This window comes from Hibiscus syriacus, unplaced genomic scaffold, assembly GCF_006381635.1.
Source record: "Hibiscus syriacus cultivar Baekdansim isolate YM2019G1 unplaced genomic scaffold, ASM638163v2 tig00110895_pilon, whole genome shotgun sequence".
In the NCBI taxonomy this organism is placed as follows: domain Eukaryota; kingdom Viridiplantae; phylum Streptophyta; class Magnoliopsida; order Malvales; family Malvaceae; genus Hibiscus; species Hibiscus syriacus.
The window spans coordinates 4680893-4705895 of NW_024062903.1; the positions used below are offsets into that span (position 1 = coordinate 4680893).

The 25003-nt window shown below is 34.6% G+C and overlaps 1 protein-coding gene across 1 annotated transcript; it reads right to left on the minus strand.

The window, feature by feature from the left end:
• Positions 1 to 2391: 2391 nt before the first annotated feature.
• Positions 2392 to 13728, minus strand: LOC120146071 (long chain acyl-CoA synthetase 6, peroxisomal-like). Its single transcript, XM_039159735.1, has 12 exons — positions 13632 to 13728; positions 13481 to 13557; positions 13130 to 13368; positions 12867 to 12972; positions 12694 to 12770; positions 12492 to 12536; positions 12180 to 12266; positions 11955 to 12044; positions 11721 to 11800; positions 11546 to 11639; positions 10956 to 10986; positions 2392 to 2465 (listed from the first exon to the last, which is right to left on the minus strand). The coding sequence occupies exons 2-12, from the start codon at positions 13491 to 13493 to the stop codon at positions 2392 to 2394; spliced, it is 936 nt and encodes a 311-aa protein (XP_039015666.1). The 5' UTR covers positions 13494 to 13557; positions 13632 to 13728.
• Positions 13729 to 25003: the final 11275 nt, after the last annotated feature.

The following is a 25003-nucleotide window of genomic DNA, read 5'->3' on the forward strand; positions in this document are numbered from 1 at the left end:
AATACCTATAAAGAATTATCCTTCCAAGCAACTTCAAAATTGTCGACCTATTGAGTAATCTCACTTATAGAAGAAGAGAATATTGTCTTTCTCTAAAGAATTTGGATTCGAGCAACTGCATCTATAGGATATGTGCATTATTAATAAACTAAAAAATATGAATATATACAACTTTATAACCACTCCTTTTTAAACTTGCAAGTGAAATAATATATATAAATAATTATTGAACCCATTTAAATTAAATTAAAATAAATGAAGTATTCCTTCATTGATTATGATACATAAAACAATTTATATTACTTAATCTAAAAATGTACATAATATATATAATTATCCCAAGTAAATAATTCTTGAGGATTATTATGTTGTCTAAAGTTCAAATAAGAATCTAGTTTATCTTAACTATAAGAGCAGGTTGACTCGTGAGTATAGACATAAATGTGTTGGTTTAAACTGACATTACAATGGACTAGACCTAAATTGAATTAAGATCTTAAATCGATTTAAAAATTAAATTTATTTATGATATTCAAAATATATTTACCTTAAACTTGAATAAATGTGGGACAATGTGTGTGTGACTTGTATACTTTGATGTATCAAGATTTGATGTGTTTCAAAGTAGTAAGTCGATGAATGATATATTAGGTATGTGACTCATACATGATGTAGATGTATTTAAAGATATAGAATTATAGTTTAAATTAAGAGTTAATGACATCTTTTCAATGATATTATATGATTTGTGAAAATAAAATATAGATATATGTCACTTATCAAGGTTAAATGATTTAAATATTACTTTATGTAATAACTAATTTCATCTTATAATTTATAATGAAATATTGAGATAAAAGTGATAAATCTGATAAATGGATCAAACATATACTATGAGGTTAATATGTTAACGATAAGATCTTGAATAAAAGCGACAAGGTAAATTTTTGATGATGTTATATGAGTGGGAGCTCAATCATGATATGTTGGAATGACTTATAAGATTTTTTATTTTATTTCTCCTAGTTTTATCTCCTATTTTCTCTCATCGCTAGATCGTTCATCTATATTTTTTTTGTCTTTATTGATCGGTTGCCACAACAATTTTAATGTTGATTGTCGACTGTCGGTATACTTTATTGTACTTTTTTTAATTTTCAATAAGTTTACTTGTATGACACTTTTTTCTCTGCCTTTATGAAACATTTTCTTCTATCTTTTGGCACGTTTTTTTCGACCGTTTGGTCTTTGTTTTCACTAATCTTTTTCTAAGGGTTAATTAGACATCGCCACGGCTGATCAAGATGACGCTTATCTGTTATATTATTGATCTTTCCTGCTTTGGACCCTCATATTGGATTTGAATACCCGTTATGCGTTTGTGGATAGCTTTTCACGTCGCTCGAGTCTGATTTGCAGTTTATCGGTGATCTTTCAGTAGCTTGATCTCCTTTTGTGGTATGTTTGTTGATGCGATCAAATATGTTTGTATCTATCTTTGTTCGAGTTTTCTTGGTTAGATTTTAATCTTTCCTTGTATGGTCATTGTATGATCTTAAGTTACTAGTTTTACTTCAATGATTATAGGAAATTGTATTAATTATGTGCTTAATTTACGATTATACTTGTAAATATTTATTGTAATTTAGGATATTTTTTATTTTAAATAAATTCAGTGATTTCTTAAAAAAAAACAATGTAGATATAATTAGTTGATGAGAAGTCTGAAATTAATTACATATTATTTTAGTCCATATCTTATAAATTCGAATGGCCCCTTAATTAGCATAATTTATCTCGTCAGTGGATTGTTTGATTGAATCGTGGATAAGAAATAGATTTGCGAAAATTACTTTTTTATGAAATTGCATTTCTCACGAATGAAAGAATTAAAATGATTTTGAAATCAATTTTACGAATTTAAAAATGAAATATTAAATTAATAAAAATGTATAAGTTAAAAATAGTAAAATTATCATATTTATTCTCTTTTAATTAGTTTTGGGTCCAAATCATATTTATTCTCTAAATTTTGGGTTTTATATTTTATTATATTTGTTTAAAGAATCACTTATTTGATATCAAATCCCATATCCTTGCTATGTAGTGTTCAAGCCCAGAATCTCAATAAATAATAATTTCTTGAACAATAAAGTCTCTCTTGGTTCGTGCAATTTTCTCTATATATCTTTTATAGCTAAGAATGTATATGATCAGCAGCTAGGATGATAGAATAAAAAGATGGGAGATGAGATTAGCATATTAGCATAACGGGTACGATAAGTGCTGAGATCAGATACAAACAAAAAAGATAATGGTTGGGAACAATTCACAAGGATTCCAATGGAGATGAAATTTCAGAACTCTCACAATTACTTAAGAGTAGATGGATCAGATGTACTCAGCTCTGCATACATGTTTGAAATTGCTTTTGCAAAATACGCCCTTGCTTGGGGTCTCTTTATCTGCCAACAAAAGTTTATAAGAGATGAGAGTGTTAGCATAAAGATATGTGTATGTAATTGCTTTAACTATTCCTCTGAATTTATATCATTTAGTAGCACACTTAGTTTTATTTAAAAAATTGTTACTATATTTATTTTATATTAGAATTATTCATTTAATATATAATTCCTTTAAATATATATATATATATATATATATATATATATATATATATATATATATATATATATATATATCTCACAGCTTAACTTCTGATGTAGTACCCTGCATAATTCTGTTATACAATCTGGGGAGTGGGGACACTACAGAATAAAGTGGGTCGTAGAGCATAAGGTTGGCGATTTGACCAAACTGACATTGTTTAATCGAATATTTATCTTTTTAGTACCGTTTGATATATATTTCTCGAAGTGCGCCTTCACGGGATTCTGATGACTCGGCTGCCATGCTGGTATTTTGTTAATAGGTAACGATATATGTAAGAATTATCAGTTTTGATTAATAGTGAATAACATATATGAAACCAGTTTTGATTTTATTGTAGTTATAGGAAAAATGTATGAAATTATAATATTACACATATGGTTATTTATTATTTTGATTTTGATATCGATCTATTAATTTTATCAGTAATTATTTAAATGTTATCAATCTAGTCATCTCTTATCAATATTATCGAAAATATTGATGCATAAGTTAATAAATTAGTATAATTACACATTTAATCTTCAAGACTTACATATTTTATGAATTTAGTCTTATGAAAATTTAATTTAATAAATTTAATCCTCCAATCAGAACATGAAATGTGTCATCGTATACATAAATTTTTAATAACTTTTAATTTGTTTAATTTAATATTTTCTCTACTTAGAGGTGAAATTATTATAATATTAATTATTATATTAAATAAATATATTGAAAATATTTATGTATTTAAAGTTAAAAAAAATTATTTAGGTGTACTACATTGACAAATTATATAAAATGCAATAACATTAAATTATTAGAAACAAAAACATCATTTAAATACAATATTAATTACATAAGAGTTAACGGTTATATGATGATAACAGAGCTATACATTTTTTCTATGTGCCCGATGTTTCTACAATGCCCACATCGTTTTTGTTCTGTTGACTTCTCCCGAATATCCATACACAATGTATTATAGTAGATTTTGGACGACCTGAGTCCCTCAATAGCAATGGATCTGGTATAATTGTAAGCCAAGTTTGAATCTCATTTGGGTCTCTTTCATTTCTATGGGCTGAAACTCAAATTCATATACCTTGAATATTTGAGAAAGTTGGTATACGGATCAACATAATTTTTGTAGTCCAAATGCGAATGTGAGCAAGCTGCAATGACATGAGAGCATGGATATTGAGTGCTTGAAAGAAACCACAATCGCACCACCTCTCTTACAGATTAACTCTGAAAGAGTTAGCTTCAATCCCTTGCAGCGGACGTGGCAATTCGGTTACACGAAACAATTCACGGGTGCGAGAATAATTTGTAACTAACATCCCATTTGATGCAACCACTTTTTTCTGTAAATCAGCTACTAGTCTTGGGTGGTAAATATGGTCGTTTTGCATCCAAGTAAGAGCTTGTCCACCGAGCTTTGCAAAGAGTTGACCCAAACGAAAATAAGCCGTTTTAACCAACGTCGTGACTGGTAAATGACGCGCCCCCTTTAAGGTTGAATTTATTACTTCAGCCAAGATTGTTTTCATATGACCATAGCGATAGCCCCCGTCATACGCATTTGTCCACATTTCTTTGCTGATGTCTATAATGTACTCGCACCCCTTCTTATTTTTGCCAAACAGCTCTTGTAGCATCGACTCAAACCTTTGAGGTAAGAGTCCGTAACCTAAGCCATTAGGAATATGTAATATTTAATATGAAGTATAAATAAGTAATAAGAAATTGATAGAAAAATTGGGAAAAAGTAACATACCCATCCGCACGACTAACTGATGTTCATCGTTCTTCTTGTATTTTTCGTAATAGTTTGCAGCAATATGACAGACACAATAACGATGTTGAACATGTGGAGGTCTATACATTGTACCCAAAGAGTCCATTGCTGCTTTTATCCCGGCTCCTCAGTCTGAAATAATGCATACTCGTTCCCTGGTGACAACATGTAAACGTAAATTTTTAAGGAAAAAATCCCAAGACTCAGTGTCTTCTCATTGAACGAGGGCAAACGCAATAGGAAGAATATTGCGGTCTCCATCTTGGACCATAACCAATAATAAAACTTGCTTGTATTTCCCATACAAGAAAGTACCATCAATTTGGACAACTGGTTTACAGTACTTGACTGCATTAATACACTGAGGGTAAGTCCAAAAGACACGGTAAAATTGGAAGCGATCACGAACCATTCGATCATTCACGTAATGATGTTGAGTTTCGAACTCAACAATTGTCCCGGGATTGAGTCTTTGCATAACATGAAACCAACTGGGCAGCTCGTTGTAAGAGGAATCCCATTCGCCATGAAGTTTGCAAATGTCATTATGTTTTGTCAACCATGTTTTTTTATATGAGACAGTGTACCCATATTGTGACTGTATAGCATAAATCAACACTGCAACAACTATATGAGAGCTTTGTTTCACAATGGGCATGATTGCTTGGCAAATAATGTTGGAGTCCAAGTTGGGATGATCATGGTTTATACCTCTTGCACAACATGTATGAGGACCGTTGTATCTGGTTAGTTCCCATAAGTTGTTCTTCCTCTTCCTCTTTGATACACGGACCATCCATTGACATCCGTTGTCATGTTGGACGTAGTAGCAGACACATTTCTCTGTGTTAGATCAATCAACTCGGGACTGAACTGAGTTACGAATATTATAACTCTTTATTGCCATCATTGCTTCCTCCTTCGATGCGAACTCCATTCCAATATGTAAATTACCGTCATTGACTGATGATTGAAGTCTATAGTTGCCAACATCAGGAAGATCTGGAAATTTAGGCTCATACATTGCATCATAATCAGCCTCATGCATATGTGCAGGAAGTTCGGCTGGTGTTGTATTTATCGGAACGTCATCCTCGTTAGCATCAGAATGTACGTTAAACTGTGGTGAGTCAGGTTCAACTAATAATCTTGTTTCAGCACCATCTGCACCTGGCTCCCGAAGAGGTTTTTCTGGTGGAGATGAGGGTTTCTTTGATAATCCAATGTTGAGGTCAAATAAGTTCCCGCTTGTGTATCCTCCCCTTGAACTTGAGGCCATTGTATCATGTGGGATGTGAATAGACTGCCGTCTCGTTAACATTTCCATATGTAAGTCGAAAACATTGGCAGCTGAATGCCTGCCCCTTGAAGTAGAAGAGATGTTGCCATATGGATTATTGGTGAAGCCACGTGGGTTGAGATCATAAGCAGTTGCAGATGAATATCTTCCTATTGAACTTGATGGCATGGCATTTGGCGTTAGATCCGCCATTAATGATGTGAAATCATTACAGATCAGTTGTGTCAGTCTATCAACTTGATCAGCTTGATATGCAATGCCAAAGTGAGGAATATGAGAGACCACGAGAAGCACTAACCTCAATAAAAGTGGCATACATTTCAATAGGAGATTGTGAACTCCCCATATGAGCATCAACCATCATAGAAACATCATCATTGTTTGAAAGCTGAAATGATGCATACGTGAGCGGAAAAAGTTCAGTAGGAAATCTGTACTGAAGTGAAGATAGTCTTCTCCGACCTGCTACACGAATCTTTAATGAAATTTTTGTGATTAACTCCTCAATTGTGATGTTTCTCTTCAAGGTTAAGGGGATATAATGATCTGACTCAAAAACAACCCCCTCTTCAACTTCCTTTATTTCTTCATCATACAAAACAACAGTAGAAAGACGACTCATTTTTAGAGAATTTGAGAATTTAGAGTTTGGGAATTTGAGAATTTGAAAGCTTGTGAACTGAAGTTTGTTTTAAAAGTTTATAATACATTGCATATAATAGTGTCTATAATCGGGGTACTATTCATATGAAGGCGCGTTCTCGGGGGCGCGCCTTCCATTATTTTATCAAAGAATATGTTATCATTGCCCTATTATGTCACTCATGTCCCTCGGGGACACTATTCATATCAGTACCTATTTTCTCAGGGGACTTGAAGGCGCGTTCCCGGGGGCGCTCCTTCCATTATTTTGTCAGAGAATATGTTATCATTGCCCTATTATGTCACTCATGTCCCTCGGGGACACTATTCATATCAGTACCTATAATTTCTCAGGGGACTTGAAGGCGCGTTCCCAGGGGGCGCCTTCCATTATTTTGTCAGAGAATATGTTATCATTGCCCTATTATGTCACTCATGTCCCTCGGGGACACTATTCATATCAGTACCTATTATTTCTCAGGGGACTTGAAGGCACGTTCCCGGGGGGCGCCTTCCATTATTTTGTCAGAGAATATGTTATTATTGCCCTATTATGTCACTCATGTCCCTCGAGAACTATAGATGGATTGTGCAATCAGGTAAATTATAACCAAAATTTAACTTCTTTTGAAAGTTCAGCAAGTTAAGAATAAAATTATACATATATTAATTTAAGTTCATAACTTAAATTAAAACGTTATGTGAAGTTTGAATAAATTAGATACAATGTTATGGATAAATTGAATAAATGTGAAGTGATAAGTTGATTGTGACATTGAAATTGTATGGAATGAGCATCGAGATGTTTTTACGAATAAATGTGAAGTGATAAGTTGATTTTAATGTATACGTTTTAATATATATATTAATGATAAAATCATATGTATGGATAAATTTAATTTCAATTTAAGTATTGTGAACTATAATTGGAATATAACTTTTAATTTCAAATACAATTAGAATATTAAGTTGAAATTTAATGTTAAATTTCGAATACTATAATTTATATTTTAAATTTAAATTTTGAATAATATTATTTTTATTTTTATTTTAAATTTCAAATAATATAATTTGTATTTTTAAAAACATTTAATGTTAAATGTAAATAAAAAATAACATTAAAAATATGTATGTAACAACCATGAAACATTTAAATAACATAACCAAATTACATAAAATTCTGAAATATAACTATTTAAATAACATTAAAATACAACTGGATCACCGATGCCGTCTTCTCGAATGAGTTCCACATGGCGGTGGTTGTCTATTTCGTGGAGGATTTCTTCGTGGAACTTGTTCTTCAGTCTCCTCATCTTCACTATCATCATCATCAATATTTTCTTCATTTGGTGTAGATGACACTGAAGGGGCTGAAGGGCCTGTATAAAATAACGACCCTGGAGGAGTACTAGTAACAATCCCACCGCTCCCCGAGAATTGTGAAAACATTGGAAACATTGGCATCGATGTCTGTGATCCAGATTGAGATTGAGGTGTCTGTGGAGAAGCACCACCAGCCAAATAAGATGCATATGAACCATATGCTGGATCATTAAACATAGTCGTATATGCACCTCCATATGGTATAAAATCCTACGGGCTAGGCATATAACCTGGTGGGCTAGGAATGTAACCCTACGGGCTCGAAATGTAACCTGACGGGCTAGGAATGTAACCCTGCGGGCTCGGAATGTAACCCTACGAATATGGCATATGAACTGGTGGGCTTGGCATATGAAGTGGAGGGCTGGGCATGTACCCCTGCGACATTGGCGGATAAGGATGTTGTGGTGGGACTGATGCAGAACCGGTGGCGCTTTCTCTCCATCCACGCATCGGGGGATGATGATATTGAGACAGTTGACGTCTTTCTCGGCGCTTAGGAATGCTAACCCCTCGTGCTTCCGCCGAAAGTAGAAACGTCTTCCCATTTTCATTAAACCAGTCCATATAGTTATCCGTAACCATATGACCAGTTTCAGCGTAATATTGTCGAGGGGCCAACAGTGCATATCGGTTCTCCCAAAGCGCAATCCAATCTTTGTGTCTCACCACCCAGTTAACCTCTTTCTTTTCTCATCTATCTATGTTATGCACGTCGTCTAAATTCCTAGGTGCTCCAGGAATATATTGCATACAACCATACTGACGGAGCACACGATCAACTGGATGCCACTTAATAATAACATAACATATAAGAGGTATAACCGACATTCATACCTCTAATGACCCACTAAGGTGGGGTGTTCACGTGTTGTGAGTACTATAAAATATACGCAAATAATGTGCAAGTATACACAATCGCTCAAGTAATAAAGTGATGAGTGAGTATTGTCTCCACAGGGATTGGAAGGATATTGAGTAAAGTTTATGCACTATTCTATCTAAGTATAGTTAGTCTTGATATATACAAATGTCACGGCAATGGATATGTGTATACTGGTGAATGTGGATTGATGGTGTGATGGTGTAGCAAATGGAAATGCAGTGGCAAGAATAGATGTTTAGTGTTGAAAATGATGAAATGTCAAGAAAATGAAAAATGGTAAAAATAGTAAATAAAAGATAAATAAAATAAAAATAAGATAATCCTCACATGACAAGTTTCCAATGGAATGAATGGTAGGGATTGATCTAAGAATACTAAACTTATCTCTCAGGCAGATTTAAGCTATCTAGTCTTTACTTACTCGACAGGGCTTTCCTAAAATGTTCTCACAGGAACCTAACAGAATAGGATGCCAAGGCATCTGCTCTCACTCAACGTTGTTGGATAGCCTACCCTATTGGTAAAGACACCCTTTTTAGTCGTTGAAATCCTATCCTAGTCTCTTCCGAGATCTAAGGGATTAGGTTATACTATTCCTAGGCCGGTTTAAAGCCCCTTGAAAATACTATAACCCATTGCTTATGAGGATCTTGTCTTACGTTTCTTCCGAAAACTTACAAGTATTTTTAGCTTAGGATTCTTCCGAACACCTAGCCTTCATCTAAGAAATGGACATTTCCATGCCTCTTACAAGCCTAGATGGTGAAGCATTCATAAGCAAAGCAAATAAAGAACCAAAGTAAACTTAAATATACCATTAAAAATAAAGTTTAAACAACCATTAAATCAACCACCACCAAATAAGTTAGTTCATGGTGGGGTTCAAAATATCCATAGAAAAATCCACAAAATATTCGTTCCAACAACCATCAAATAAAATAAATAAAATAACAGCAAAGGGAAGTGAGAAAGAGCCTTCGACGCGTGCCACCGGAGGTTTCCTCGGCCACCACGAATCGCCTTAGCTCGCTAGCTCCTCTCGGCGCCTAGCTCGCCACTCCTTGAAGCTTTATCAATGGAGGAAAACCTAAGGAAGAAGAAAGGAAAATGGTAAATAAAAATCTGATTTTTCTTCTACAATATGCGTCTCTTTTCTTCCCCACTCTCTCTCTCTTGTGAGGTGTAATATATAATAAAAATATCTAGGGGTAATGATGAGGTTGTTGGGATATTGTTGGGTGCAAAATACCCCTCATACCCCTAGAATCACATGTTGTGCATGAACCTTATCCTCGAGGTGTCAGTGGTCCCCTAGCAGGCTGTTACAGCCATCATTTCACTTGCAGAGCCAGTTGTCCACGTACAGCTGTATATTTTTGTCGTTTTCCGCGCCAGAAATGCTTAGGCATTTCAATCTGCTTCAGCAACGTGTGATGCCGCGGCATTACTTCCCAGCTCGCCTATTTTGCTTATTGTTTCCTACACATCACTAAAAACCACACCTTCCTCTTCATATAGCACCTTAATAAAATAAAATAACACAACCACCAAAAATGTAATTATATGCAGCTACATACATCTAAAATGACCTATATGTACCCTTAAACAAACAATAACTTAAGTTGAAAAGACCTTAAAAATAGTCTTTTTACGGAGTTATCACACCCCCAAACTTAAGTTATTGCTTGTTCTCAAGCAATGGATAACAATTAACACAATCAAAATGTTATGGCAATTTCAACAGTAGGACAACAAGACAAAAATTGAATTTCAACCCTCAGAAAAAATCGGCTTCTACATGCTAGACATATCAAGAATTCAAGTACTTTTCCCTAGGTCAAGATTCTTTATGGTGTTGTGTGTGTGATTTATTGTATCTAATCTATACTTTAACGAATTTAGGCAATTTCTAATTGAGTTCCCTAGTTTTGCCACGACATTAACTCATTCATTAAGCACATTTATACTCCCTTTTCACTTACTACACATTTTTTTTCTTATTTTTTTCAGTTTTTTTTACGCTGCTACGAGGGGAGTCAGCTCATCACACCTACCATCCCACACTCTAGGTGAAAGGAATCATACCTTCCACCCCCAAGCTAGTCAGGCAGAGTCATCCCGTGACTACTTTTATTCACTTGTATGCGCGTGGCTGCCATTTATTAAAGAGAGTTCCAGGCAATGCCACGGCAAAGAGGAGTGTCCCTCTACAGCTATGTCGAAGCGTTTATTCACGATTAAACAAAATTCAGAGATAAGGGAGTTTTTTTTCAATTTGATCAAATCGCCAGCAAAGTCATCAATTAATTTCATGGTATCCTCCATTCCAACACCATGTCACTGTCAGTAAAATTCTCAACAAAGTTGGCACATTATGTAATTATTATAAAAAAATAAAATATAACATCAAAATATAGATATTAAAAATAAATACAATATTAAAATAAGAGCTTAATTTTTATCGAGATACTCATTTTGATATTTTTTTTATTTATTTTAAATATTTTAATACCTAACATTTTATTTAGAGTAAAAAGACTCTTAATATTTGATTGAATACTCACTTTAACCTTTATTCTTCTTCTTCTTATTGAACATTTTGACCCTAATATTTTATTTTAGAGTAAAACGACTCTTATTTTGAACATAAATGTTTGTTAATTCATGATTTCAATTCACAGAAGGGCTTTTTAACCCCAAGCCAAAAAAATAGAGTTCAAAGTAACAATTTAATCAAAAGTTAAGGATTTTTTACATTATGCCTAAAAAGAAATAACATAATATTAAAATTTTCAAGAAAATAAAAATATTTTAAACAGAAACTCCAACAGAACATTATAGCGGAGTAGGAAGTGTGAAGGTTTACTGTCATCCATACCCCCTGGTAGAATCCAACTGCAACTCCAAAATGAGCCAAACTGATGTGATCAAATCGTTCGAAAATATGTGCCAAAGGGAGATTCGATATGTAACTGAAGAAATCATACATTATAAATATTTTCACCACAACTGAATGAATTTGTAAAACGTCATTTTAAACCAATACAACTTACACGTCTGAGAGGTTAAATTTTACTGAAATGGTGAATCCAGATGCATTTGCAATCAAGTTCCCATGTGTCAACACCACTCCCTTGCCAAAATGTTATGAATCGTATTAGCAGGTGAATGAAACAACCTCCATTTTTAGTTTGTATCATTGCCTCTTCAATTGGACGGTAAGCCTTTTAAGTTCATGGTTACTTAGATAAGATCTGTTAAAATTCACAGGGGGGAGCTAATAATACCTTTGGTGTTCCAGTTGTACCACTAGTGTAGCAAACGGTAGCGACGTCGTCTGGTTTCGGTTGGCAAAATGGGTGAAGGTTACTACGGCCCTAGTCGAACCTGTCCCATGAAAAGCAATTATATCACACACTAGTAAGCAAATTTACCAGTAGATAGCAGACACCAAAACCAGGAGGGATATTTTATTGACAAATTAGAGGGCTTTTAGGATCTAATCTCCATACCTGACTTAATAATTGTGAATATGTGACAACCTGAACGCTAGTTGATGATGGCAACAAAGGCACTTCATTTTCCATTCCTCCAACTACCTGCAGGTTAAAGAAGCAAATACTTTTACTCCATAGAATATGGCATATCAGTATGTACTTTTGTTGCCCCTATGAGGTCCGTGCGTCCTTCGGCACATCAAAGACCATATGAGCCTTCAATCATTAAAATGAGGTCAACCCCCGATCCGGAGGTGAGATGTGCCTCCGACCAATCAAACGAACAGATGGACAGACTAATAAAGTTATGGTTTAGCAAGTTTATACCACAATCAATCGAAGGGATGGAATCTCAGACAAAATGCTCAGCAACTGCAAGTTCCACGGGGGGAAATGAATTAATATTAGGACGGTAGAAAGTTATTCACAATGAAACAATTTGTCAAAATGGAAACCGGAACATAATTCCCTAAATATATATATATATATATATATATATATATATGCAACATTGAAAGCCTAAACTTACAGAATTCAAAGTTAGGGGCATGCAAAATACAGCTTTTAGATCTGCGTGATTTATAATGTACTTGACAGCGTCCGGACCTGCGGAAAACCTAATTTTCAATATAGCATCTTAGCAATAGGCCAAGTTGGACAAGCATTCAATCGAAAAGAAGAGAATTTGGGGTAGTGGCAAACCTAGAGTGTCATATAAAGGAACTGAAATAAGAGAATATACAGCACAGGCATGATCAACAATGAGCCACTCTGGTCTATTGATGAAATATAATGCAATGCAAGAGCCCTGCCATTATAAAAGCTAGACTCAGAGTGCTAGATCCGGATAAAGGTACCGAACCGAAAAAGTGACGCACATATGTTCACCAGGCAGGAAACTTATTGCAGACCATGCAGCAGCAAGTAATAACAAATATATAATTGCTACTGAAATGCTGCTCTACCTTTAGTATTCCATGATGTATTAGGCCGCATCCGATAGCTGTCCGAGCAGTAGCAGCTTCTTTGTACGTCATCCACTTGTACCTTGATGACAAAACATAAAAACGAAAGCAAATGAATGAACTTTGACAACAAACTGTGACCTTGATTTTGTCAATAGGAAACTTACTCTCCAACGGTTCAATCAACTCGAGTTCTTGCTCCGAGATATCCGTAATCTCCAAAGAACTCAACAGCATGTCTAAATAAATAAATAAAAATCATACCAATGATTGAAGTAACCATCCGAAGTACTTCCAAATGAAAAAAAGATGATAAAGCATTGATGCATTGAACAATTACCAGATGCTAACACAAAATTGTCATGCAATGTACCAATGTTGGGATGATCGGGAAACCGCGATACGAGCTTCACCGGTGAGCGAGCAGATATTTCATTAGGCATAAAAGTAAGGAAGGGACAATGCAAAGACAAAATAAACAAGGGATAGTAGCAGAGTGTTACCTGTACACACTCCATTTTCCTGTCTTCAATTTCTCTGGCAACACAACACTGTATTCCTATTGTGCTCAAAGACAAATTTTCAATATCAACATATGTTCTTTTCCTTCTCAACCACATATATATGTCCACCTTGCCCCGCCAAATAAGCATCATATGAACCCCACTTTAGATCTACTAGAAGTATAATATACGCCAAGAAGGGTCATAAAACCCTGCGGCAATGGCATCTGACCCGGCTGCGGTGGCATCTGATATGGCTGCAGTGACATCTGATATGGAAGCGGTGGCGTCTGACTCAGCTGCTGTGACATCTGAAATGGTTGCGGTACCATCTGATATGGTTGTGGTGCATCTGAAACGACTGCGAAATGTACACTAGTGGAGGCGGTGGCTGCTGTGATGGTTCCGGTGTTGCAACTGAGGACGAGTTGGAAGTGCCTGTTCTCCGTCCACGAGTCGGAGGACAATGATGTTGTGACGGTGGACGTCTTTGTCGACGTTGATGGATGCTCCCGCCTCGTGCTTCCTCGCGCCTCATGCTTCCTCGAAAAGTAGGAACGATTTCCCGTTCGTGTTTAACCACTCATAATAATCATTCACAACGGAATAATGATCCACATAAATGAGTTCCGTACGAGAAATACGTCCAAATCAGTGCTCCCATATCATTATCACTCTATATGCTGTAGCAGTCAGTCGACTTCTTTTTTGCCCTGTCTATCGATGATATGCATATCGTCGAGATTCTTAGGTGCTTTTGGAATAGATTGTACGAAACCAAATTGGCAGAGCACGCAATCAGTAGGATGCCACTCGACAATAGCATAACATATCAGAGAGACCACCGTCATCCAGACATCTAATGAGCCTCTTAAGTGATGTGGGATGCAAATCATCATTTCTTCAGTAGAATAAGGAGCCCATTGAAACTAAAAGAAATATAATATTCTTATCAAAATAATATTTTAATTATATAACGATAATTAAAAGTAGATAATAAAATTTAAATACAAACCTTTGTACCAGCCTTCTGATCAATGAGTAGCCGAATTTCTTCTTATTCATTCGGTAAATCTTGATGATCTTTTCTTGCACTTGACTACCTATTCAATGAAAAAAAATTCATTATATACTCAACAAAATTATTTATATACGAGTTCAGTATTGAAATTACCTCAACAATAGCGGAAAGAACAACATACTTTTCATGACCGAACATAAAAAGGGTATGTGATACCACGCCCAAGACTGAAGAAGCAATAGCATTTTTTCGATAATCAGTTGCTCGACATATTTCCCTATACAAAAATGCCAAAAATGCAAAGCCTTAACTGAGTGTGTTGGCAACATGAAAATCTACGAGGTGACGCAAACCACATATAATGAACTTGGTTTCACTATTTGTCAGGCATCAGGATCCCTCCTATGAGCTATAATATGCAAGCATGTGCATACATTTTAACATGTTCCTCGGAGGCGTCATGACTCAAATGTTTAAAAGTTGTATCCAACCAATTTAACTGTATTCGACCACCGTTAAAGTTAGGCGAGACACCTCCAAGATACTCCTCACACGAGGAATGGCAGTCACCATCCGCCACCCCAGAAATCACATCCACATCTACCGGAAGCCCCAAATGTATGAAAACATCATCCAGCGTAATTGTGCACTCTCCACACGAAAGATGAAATGTGTGTGTCTCTGGTCTCCACCTTTCAACCAGTACAGAAATAAGGTTGGATTCAAGGTTACAGTGCCCTTCATATTTCGCTAGAGAACCGAATCCAGCCTCGACTAAATATGACCAGACACGAGTAGGTATCCCTAACTTAAAGTTACGAATGAATGGATCTAAAATATGGTCCTAATTTAATAAATAGTTTACAAATTAAAATATGAACTAATACTAAAAAAATAATTAAATAAAACATTCACAATAATTAAAATAATAACACAATTTAAAATTGTTATTGTATCAGTAAAATGCCTCGAGATATGATTCTCATCTAAACATTCACAATAATTAAAATAACAACACAATTTAAAATTGTTACCGTATCGGTAAAAAAATTTAGTACAATAAAATTTAATAAAATAATTGTAAACTCGTTTTTTCGTCTGAGGATTTTGTTTTTTTATTATAGTTTTATTTTGGTTATATTATATTATATTATTTTAATTTATTTTTATAGTAATTATATATAATAATATATAGTATAATTTAAAATAAGTTTAAAATATATATAGTATAAGTTTAAAATATATATAGTATATAGTTTAAAATATATAGTTTTTAGAGAAATAATATATATAGTATAGTTTAAAATGTATATAATATATTTTTTAAATATAGTTTTTTAAAATATAAGTATACGAGTGTATATTTATATAAATAATATGTAGTATAGTATTTAATTATGTAAATATAATATAGCATATAGTTTCGAAATTTATAAATATATATTATAGTAGTTGTTTTATACGTTTTATTTATATTGTTATTATTATTAGTATTATTATTAGTATTATTCATTTTTATATTATATGATTGCACGTAAATGGTCCAAATTGAAATCCCATAATCTAAGTATGATGGTCTAGTAGGTATACAGGCCCAACCAGGCTCACAAGTCTGACTCAACAGAGGTGTCTGATTGAAGCCTAAATAGCGCCAAGGTCCGGACTGAAACGGGTGATTCACCCGGATAAGAGCCCAAAGGAGTAACCTAATGGAGCTAGGGTTTTCTGTCATAAATTCCCAGCGCCGCACAACAGAAACCATTGGATCTGGGTGCTGCATCCAATGACTCTGGTAGGGTAATACAAAGTTAGGGTTTTCTTATAACCCTTTAAGGAAATAGGCACAGCCGCTCCATAACTGTTAGATCTGACCCAATCCAATGGTCTAAGATCAAGAAGGTTTAGGGTTTTATCATAATCCAAGTTGATGGTCCACGCGGCCGTATCATGACCGTTAGATCTAACCCAATCCAGTGGTCCATAGATCGTGAGTAATATGTGGGGTTTCCAGACCCTAAAACTTCCAATCACCACCACAATTAAAGATTTCCAGTGGTTTTCACCACCGTTGATCGTTCCACATCAGTAGGAGAGGACAAACCAGAACATGTCATCCTCCCTCGTACGAGAGAATGAAAAAGGATGATTCTATTACAACAGAAATGGCTTTGGAACCACCCAAGAGAGCAGCAGGGGAGGAGTGCCTCCAACGGCCTCACACAATATCACATGAGAGGTGAGAATTCCCACTCCATATATATAACATAAAAAACAGAGATCAGGGGAGTCTTTTGGGGAAAAAAGAGATATCATCAGCAAACAAATCAGAAAAATCCATGGACAAAAACAAAGAGCAATCAACCAAAAAAATATAGTCGAGCAAAGATCCACATTAAGGAATATAAAAAAATCTCTCTTATATGAGAGAACAACCCATCAATCAAAAATTGAGAACCCTAAAAAGAAAAAACCTTACTTTCTTATTCAGAGAAGAGTCTCGTCACTATCCCCAAAGGTCCAAACCCCATTGAGTCATCAAGGGTACGTTTCTCACACCCTTTTTTCCATCATCGAGCATTTTTGTTGGTTGGTGGGTTTGGTTTGAGAGAGAGTTAGGTCTAGGATTAGTTTTTTTGAAGAGGGTTTTGGTTGAGGCTTGAGGGTAGTCTGATTTTGAGGTCCCTAGGCTCCTCGTCGGAGCCCTTGGTAAGAGTGGAGTCCACGACGACCATTTGTTTTGCCGGGGGCGATGAAGATATGAGAAGGAAAAGAGGGGGAGAGAAGAGAGAAAATGGCTTGGAGGGAGTAAATGGGGTTTAGGATAATTTGTCATCCAAAATAACATATATATAGTGTTGCTAAAATGGTAGTGTTTAGGGGCTAGGGCAATTGGTCTCTCGCCGTGTGGGTTATTTGTGTAAAGGTTCCTCTGATGTTTTTATTGAATGCATTTTAGTCCTTGTTTTGATATTTTTGTTAGTTTCTGATTTTGTCATCATGCTTTACATGTGATACATTTCAATCATGGGCCATGATATTGTAAGTTTTCATTACCTTATGTATTTGACACTCAAATTTTTGTATGTTTCATTGTAGTCCATATTGATTACTTGTTTGAAATTCGTATTGTTTAATTTCCTGGTTTGATATTTCAAGTTTTTTTATTTATGCACGTTCATGGTTTTATCGCAATTTTAGGGTATGTAATATTTAACTTTCATATTAAGTGTCCAATCTTTGCTTAATTAGCTAAATGTTTCCCCCAAACCTGCCTTTTTAATTTTTATCATTATTTTTTTCTTTATATCATAGACATTTTTTTATTTTGCATTGGTAAATATTTTTCTTTCAGTTTAAGTTATGCATGTTTGATTAATCGTTGGCACGTTTGTGTATACATGTGTATGCGAGTAATTAATTTATGAAACATACATTATTGATGCATGCTATATATAATATCAAATAATCGGATTAAGGGTAATACCCTTTCATTTTTAAAATCGTTGTGAGGTGATTGTCTTAACTTATAAGAATGTCGCTTCCGATGACTTTAAATTGAAAGTGTATCTCGTTAAGTGAAACCTTAAAATTTTGTTTTCGCCTAAAATTTGTGAACGAAAGAAAAAGAAATATTCGTTTATTTAAATTCTTCGAGAAAAGATTGTTAGAACTTATCTAAGGTCCGGTCTTGACGTCTTTAAATAATCGAATATCCTTCTTCTTTCTAAAAAGGATTGGTAATTTTTAATTTAATTTGTTTTTGTGCATTTGAATATTACGATGGAACTGTAATATTTCTTCATTTTGATTGGAATAAGAATTGATTGTCTCAAGGTATGAGGGGTCATTTCTTCTAGATAAGAAATAAATAAATATTATTAGGTTTCATTTTAAAATTCATAAAGTGTTGTTTTATGGGATCATAAACTAAATTAAATTTGAAATTGTAAATTTTATCGCAAAGACAATTAATTAATCAATTAGGTATAGATTTAGGGCGTTGTGGGGGGTGTTAATCCTTCCCCACACGTAATTGACCCTCGAACCCATTTTTCTGGCATGTATACCAAAAATTTGTTATTTTAATTAAAATTAATATTTTTTATTAAAATGACAGAATACGTTTTTGGGTGCATAATCACACCCTAATCAAATATTGGTGGCGACTCCTAGAACCATGTATTTTATTTAAAGGGAAACCCAAATTTTTCGAAGCGAGAGATTTTTAAAAAAAGTCACATTACTTTTAATTAAAAATTAATCATAAAGAGATAATAAAAAATGTGGTGCTTTTTAAAATCTTGAAAAAATCATTTCGACAGCTTGGCGACTCCGCTGGGAACTTTTTTTAGAGTTAGTCTGATAGTTGATTAATTAATTATCTTTGCAAATGAAAGTTACAAGTTTGTTCTAATTTGGTTTTTTGATCCCTTGTTTGGTTTTAAATAAATTTTTGTTTGTAATTTGATTAACCACTAAATAGTTGTATTGACTTGTTTGTTAATGTTTTCAGATTAATTGTGTGTTTTGAAGGAATTTGAGATTTAAGATTTGTGTGATTGTGTGTTTTTTGCTTTTCCTCAGATACTGCACAGTTGCATTATCATAACATGAGCTAAAACCCTGCTCTGTCTGATCTAAGCATGAGTGAGAAACTACTCCCTCGTGTGGTTTTCACCTACGCGTGGGATAGTGAATCGCTCTTGGAGCTCACGCCTTATGGTCCTCGTGATGATATTCACCTCCAAACGGACATAAGGAGGTGTGTTCCCTAATATTGAACTCGATCCAAAAGCATGTGATGGGCTAGGATTGAGGGTTTGGCAGCCCAAGGGGGCACCAGCAAGGATAATTCGAGAAACTTTTACTTTAGAGCCAAACCCAGCATATAGTGAACCTAGAAATCCAAGCCTAGTTAGAGCCTAACCCAAACCTTAAAAATCCCACGAGGAAGAGTACACAAGGAAAAGCTTTTTGAGTCATTTAATTTTGTTTTCTGAATAAATGTATGTGAACTAAAGATCATGTGGTTAGGTTTATTTTTCTCGAATAAGCATGAGAACTAGATAGCATGAGGTTAGGTTTTTTATATTCAAAAAAAGCATGGGGGTAGATATCATGTTTGGGTAGGATCTGCTAAAGCATGATTGGGTAGCCAGCATGTGAGGGTAGGATTCATTAACAAATTATTATCCCTAATTAAATTCTTTATGTTTACTATCAGTTTTCTTTTATCTTTTCTTTATTTCATTTTTACATTACACTATCCATTCCATGGTGTTGATTCGTGATTGATGTTTATATAGAAGGCTAGTAATATGGAATGAAAGGTTCAAAAAAGGGTCGAAGACAATGCAGATGTGCTGAGATGGTCTAAATAGTCCCAACTGAACAATGGAGATAGTTTGATCTCAGATTTGATTAGCTACACCCATATCAATGTACGACAAAATGATCTGAGCGAGCTAAAAGAAATTTGGGGAAGATGGGAAACAGTTGATAAGCAATTGTTTTATCAACTATATGGTGATATCTCTTATCTCTTAGATGTTCCAATTGACCAAAACATGTTTAAAGCCCTTGCACAATTCTAGAATCCCGCTTATAACTTCTTTACTTTTGGAAGAATGGATCTGACGCCTACCATAGAGGAGTATCGAGCTTTGATCCATTATCCAAGGTCCCAAATGGACAGAATATACACCAAATCGCCAAATATTTATTCTTTCAAGAAGAAATTGCTCTTGATGACTGGCATGAGTGAAGAATGGGTTGTTAGAAACATCAAGAGGAAAGGGGACAATGAGTGCATCACTTGGACTACTTTGAAAAAAGTAATTGATCGTCATACTGAAAAGAGGAAGAAGTTTGACTTATTTATTTTAGGGATTTATGGGCTTGTCATTTTTTCGAAGGTGATGGGTATGTAGATGTATCAGTTGTCGATTTGTTTGAGAGATTAGACAAGCACGTAGATCTTGTTCCAGCCATTTTAGCCCAGACAATTCGTTCTTTGAATTCTTGTAGACGAGAAAGAGAATGACGCTTTATAGGATGTGTGCCCCTACTGCTAGTATGGATCCTTAGTCACTTCAAGCATGTTGAAAGAGCGCCTGGACGAGTTTTTCTAGATGGGTTTTCACCTTTGAAAATTTTATTTTCCAGAGAATGGTTTGGGGGTTCTACTGAAGAGAAATAGATGGTTATCTTCAAGGATTTCAGGGATGGTGACATATTATGGCGGGCTTTGTGGAATGTCTCTTCAGATATATTATACAGATGTGGAGAGCGAGACTGGGTTCTTTTTTTAGGTATTTAGGGTCCTGTAGGGTATGCACCTCTGATAGTTTCTAGGCAGTATGGGTCAAGGAAATTCATTCCTGCAACATGGGATTTGTTAGGGTCAGAGTTTGCATTCAAGGGAGAACAATACAAGAGTAAAGCTAAAGGTGTTGTTGATGCATGGAAACAGACTCGTCATATGAATATCTTCACCTTTGATATGAAGTTATCTCAGAAGTACAAAAAATGGAGAAGTAATCGAGTTAATGATAACATCATGATGGTTAATCCCGAGAATATTCAGCCTATGGAAGAACATCTAAGAGTGGTGCCTTCTCCGCTAGAGCTAGCTAAACTCTACTTCGAGGTCAAAAGAAAACAATGGAGAGAAACCATGTAAAAGTTAGAGTATGAAGTATATCAAAAAGAGGTAGAGACTGACATTCAAAAGAGTCGAGCTGATCAAATTGAAAAAGTTGAGAAGCAACTTTGACTGGACTTTGATGATCTTTAATTATCGTACCAGCGAATGGTGAAAGCTCAAATGAATTCTAGCTCAATTAAATCACCTACTGAATGGGGACATGAAGTGGAAAGCCTAAAGAGAGAATCCAGAGAAAGTAAGAAACAACTCAAGCAAAGTAGACATCAAACTAAGATTTTATCCAAAGAAAAGAGTTCTTTATAGTAACAATTACAATAGAATCCAACCCAAAATGTGAAGCTGAAAGGGAAGATCTCGATTTTAGAGGCTACATTATGACGATACCGAAGCTGGGAGAGTAGCTCGAGTCGTGGAGAGGTTGAAACTCTGAAGAAGTGAGTGAATGAGCTTGAGGCTACTGTTCAAGATTTTCAGAGGCGGGCACATGAGCTTTCAATAGTTTTTTACGAGGGGGTTATACAGTGGTGTTATCGTTGGGAGCAAGCTCAGTCGAGAGTTAAACAAGTAGATGACCTCATCGCTAGTTACCTAGATAATGCTCAAGGAATAGCTTAATATTTGGTCAACTTATCTCATGAAGCTGCTGTTGTAAGTGAAGGACTGGATCCCGAGTTTGAAAAAGCCTAGAGGATCATGGAACTGCTTCCACATATGCAACAATTATGAGAAGTAGTGCAGATCTATCTGTGATATGTTCAAACCTTGTAATCGAACTTTATTTCTAATATAAAAAGTTGTTCTAAGGAGTCTTTCCATGATCAACACCCTGCATTTTGCATGCGCATTTTTACTTTTTGCAATGCATCTTAATTTCTGCACTGCATTTTTATTCATTCATAGTCATATATTTCATATTCATTAATAAAATATCAACATTAACAAAAAGATTGTGTGACAGAATACTGGAAACTTCCAAGCATCCATATAACACAAGGAAGAAAACCATGGATGAAAAAAGCGCACAAATTGAGAGAACTCATGTAAGTAAGACCAATGTGTAAGAGATAGATTAATGACAGGATCAATGTGTAAGAGATAGATTAATGGCAAGACCAATGTGTAAGAGATAGATTAATGGCAAGACCAATGTGTAAGAGATAGATTAATGAAAGGGCATTTTAATCTTTTCAAGTGAAATAAAATTAAAACCCATTTAAACTCTAGGGATTTAAGAAAAAGGGGAAAGTAATTCAAAGAAGCTCTCTTCCTCTTATTCTTTTTTCCCATAGGTTTGCTCTCCTCCATAGCTCCAAAGGTAAACTTTAATCAATCAATTTTTTCTTTTGATTATGGGTAGTTCTTGTAACCTTAAGTGATATATAAGCTTAAGGAAAGGTTATATAGGATTAAAACTATGAGATAGAATAAATAATGAAGATTTTAGAAAATGGGTTTTGAAATTATATGTTAATATATGAGTGTTTATTGATGGTTATTGGTAGAATTGACTTGTCAAAGAGGTAAATGAGATATTAGAAGCATTGGAGAAGTTTAAAAACAAGTTAGAAATTGTGGTGTGATTCTTAGAATCAAATGATCTTGAAGGATATTAGATGTTCTAAGTATCTAAAAGAAGGAAAGTTAGTATGGATAAGTAGAGAAGAGTTACATAGTATTGTTGGGGGTAAACATGAGGAAATTTGACCAAATTTGGGTATGTTTCGGGTTGAAAAATGGAAAATCTAGGTAAGGGTATCGGTACTGATAAAACAGTACCGATACTATAGGCTAACAACAACAACAACAACAAAATCCAATTCCCATATGCAATGGGGTAAGGGGGAGGTAGGGTAGTAGGCTGCCCCCAACGCCAGGTTGAGAGTAGCTTCCGTGGAAGACCTCCGGCAGTCAGAAAATTAAAAAAAATAGATAAAATGCAAAGCATGTATAAATAAATACATAAATACATAGTTGAACAGTATTCATATGCATTCATAAATATCATTAATATTATATGCGCGTTTGAAATGGGAAGTAATCCCTGCAAATAAATCCCTACGAAAAAATCTCTGCATATAGACAGAAACGGAATGCAAAAATGGTATCGATACCATAGTAGAGTATCGGTACCATAATATAGTGGTATCAATTCTATGGTAGGAGTATCGATACTAAGGAGCCAAAAATTGTAAGATAGGCTGATATTGTTGTAGAAAAGTTAATAATAAGTACTTTTGAGTAATGTTTAAGTGTAATTGTTACAAAACATACTAACAATTGATATTATACATGTATTTAATGGTTATGGAAAAGATCGAAATCAAGCTCAAGAGTCAAGCAAAAGACAAAGGCCAAGTTCCGGAGTAATCAACTTTGCGTTGTGGATACCAAAGCGAGGCAAGCCAGGTGAGTACATTTAGTATGTGCGTATATGTTACGGTATTCATAAATGTATGATTAATTGTTATATGTATGGTGATTACATAATGGCACTGAGTGTGCAAAAAGTTAAGAAATTCATAATTTGTTTATGAATTTCCGTATAGGCACTGAGTGTGCAAAAAGTTAAGAAATTCATAATTTGTTTTTGAATTTTCGTATAAGAACTTTATGTGCAAAAACTAAGAAATTATATGAATTTCTTTATTGGTATTGTGGGTACAACCCACGTAAACAATAGTAAGATTGTGGGATTATTGCTTTAGCACTCTAGGTAAAAACCATAGAGTGTATAATGATTTGAAAGAGTTAATTGATATTATGAATAATTATTATAGTATAAATTATTCTAAAATAAAAGATTAAAGGGCCTAACTTTGTATTGACAGAAGGGTGTTAATTATGCCAGTTAGATGAAAGGCTAAGTGCCTTTGAGACCTAACTGTGCATTGACAGAAATATGTCAATTATGCCAGTTAGATGAAAGGCTAAGTGTCTTTGATGCCTAACTGTGCATTGACAAAAAGGTGTCAATTATGCCAGTTAGATGCAAGGCTAAGTGCCTTTGAGGTCTAACTGTGCATTGACAAAAACGTGTCAATTATGCCAGTTAGATTAAAGGCTAAGTGCCTTTGAGGCTTAACTATGCATTGACGGAAAGTGTCAATTATGCTAGTTAGATGAAAGGCTAAGTGCCTTTGAGACCTAGCTATGTATTTGACAGAAAGGTGTCAATCATGCCAGTTAGATGAAAGGTTAATAGCGTATAAAAGGGCATGAAAGGATGCCATAAATGAAATGTATAGGGATGCATTATCAGCATGAAAGGATGCCATAATTGAAATGCATATGGGTCCATTATCGGCATGAAAGGATGCCATAATTGAAATGCATATGAGTGCATTATCGGCATAAAAGGGTGCATTATTGGTATGAAAGAATGTCATAAATGAAAATGCATAATGGTGTATTATAAGTATGAATGGATGCTCCCAATGAAAATAAAGAATAAGGACTAAAGAGATAAATGGAAAAAAGAAAAATATAAAGAAAGATAGGTATGCTAGGCATACTACAAATAATTAAGGTAATTGTTAATGGAATATGGTTTAACTGAGGAGGATTATAGGATCCTTAAAGAATATAATATTTAGTACGAACTAAATAAATATGACATACTTATATATACATACAAATTTCTTTACAATATTACGTCTCACTAATTAAATACTTAACGTGTGTTA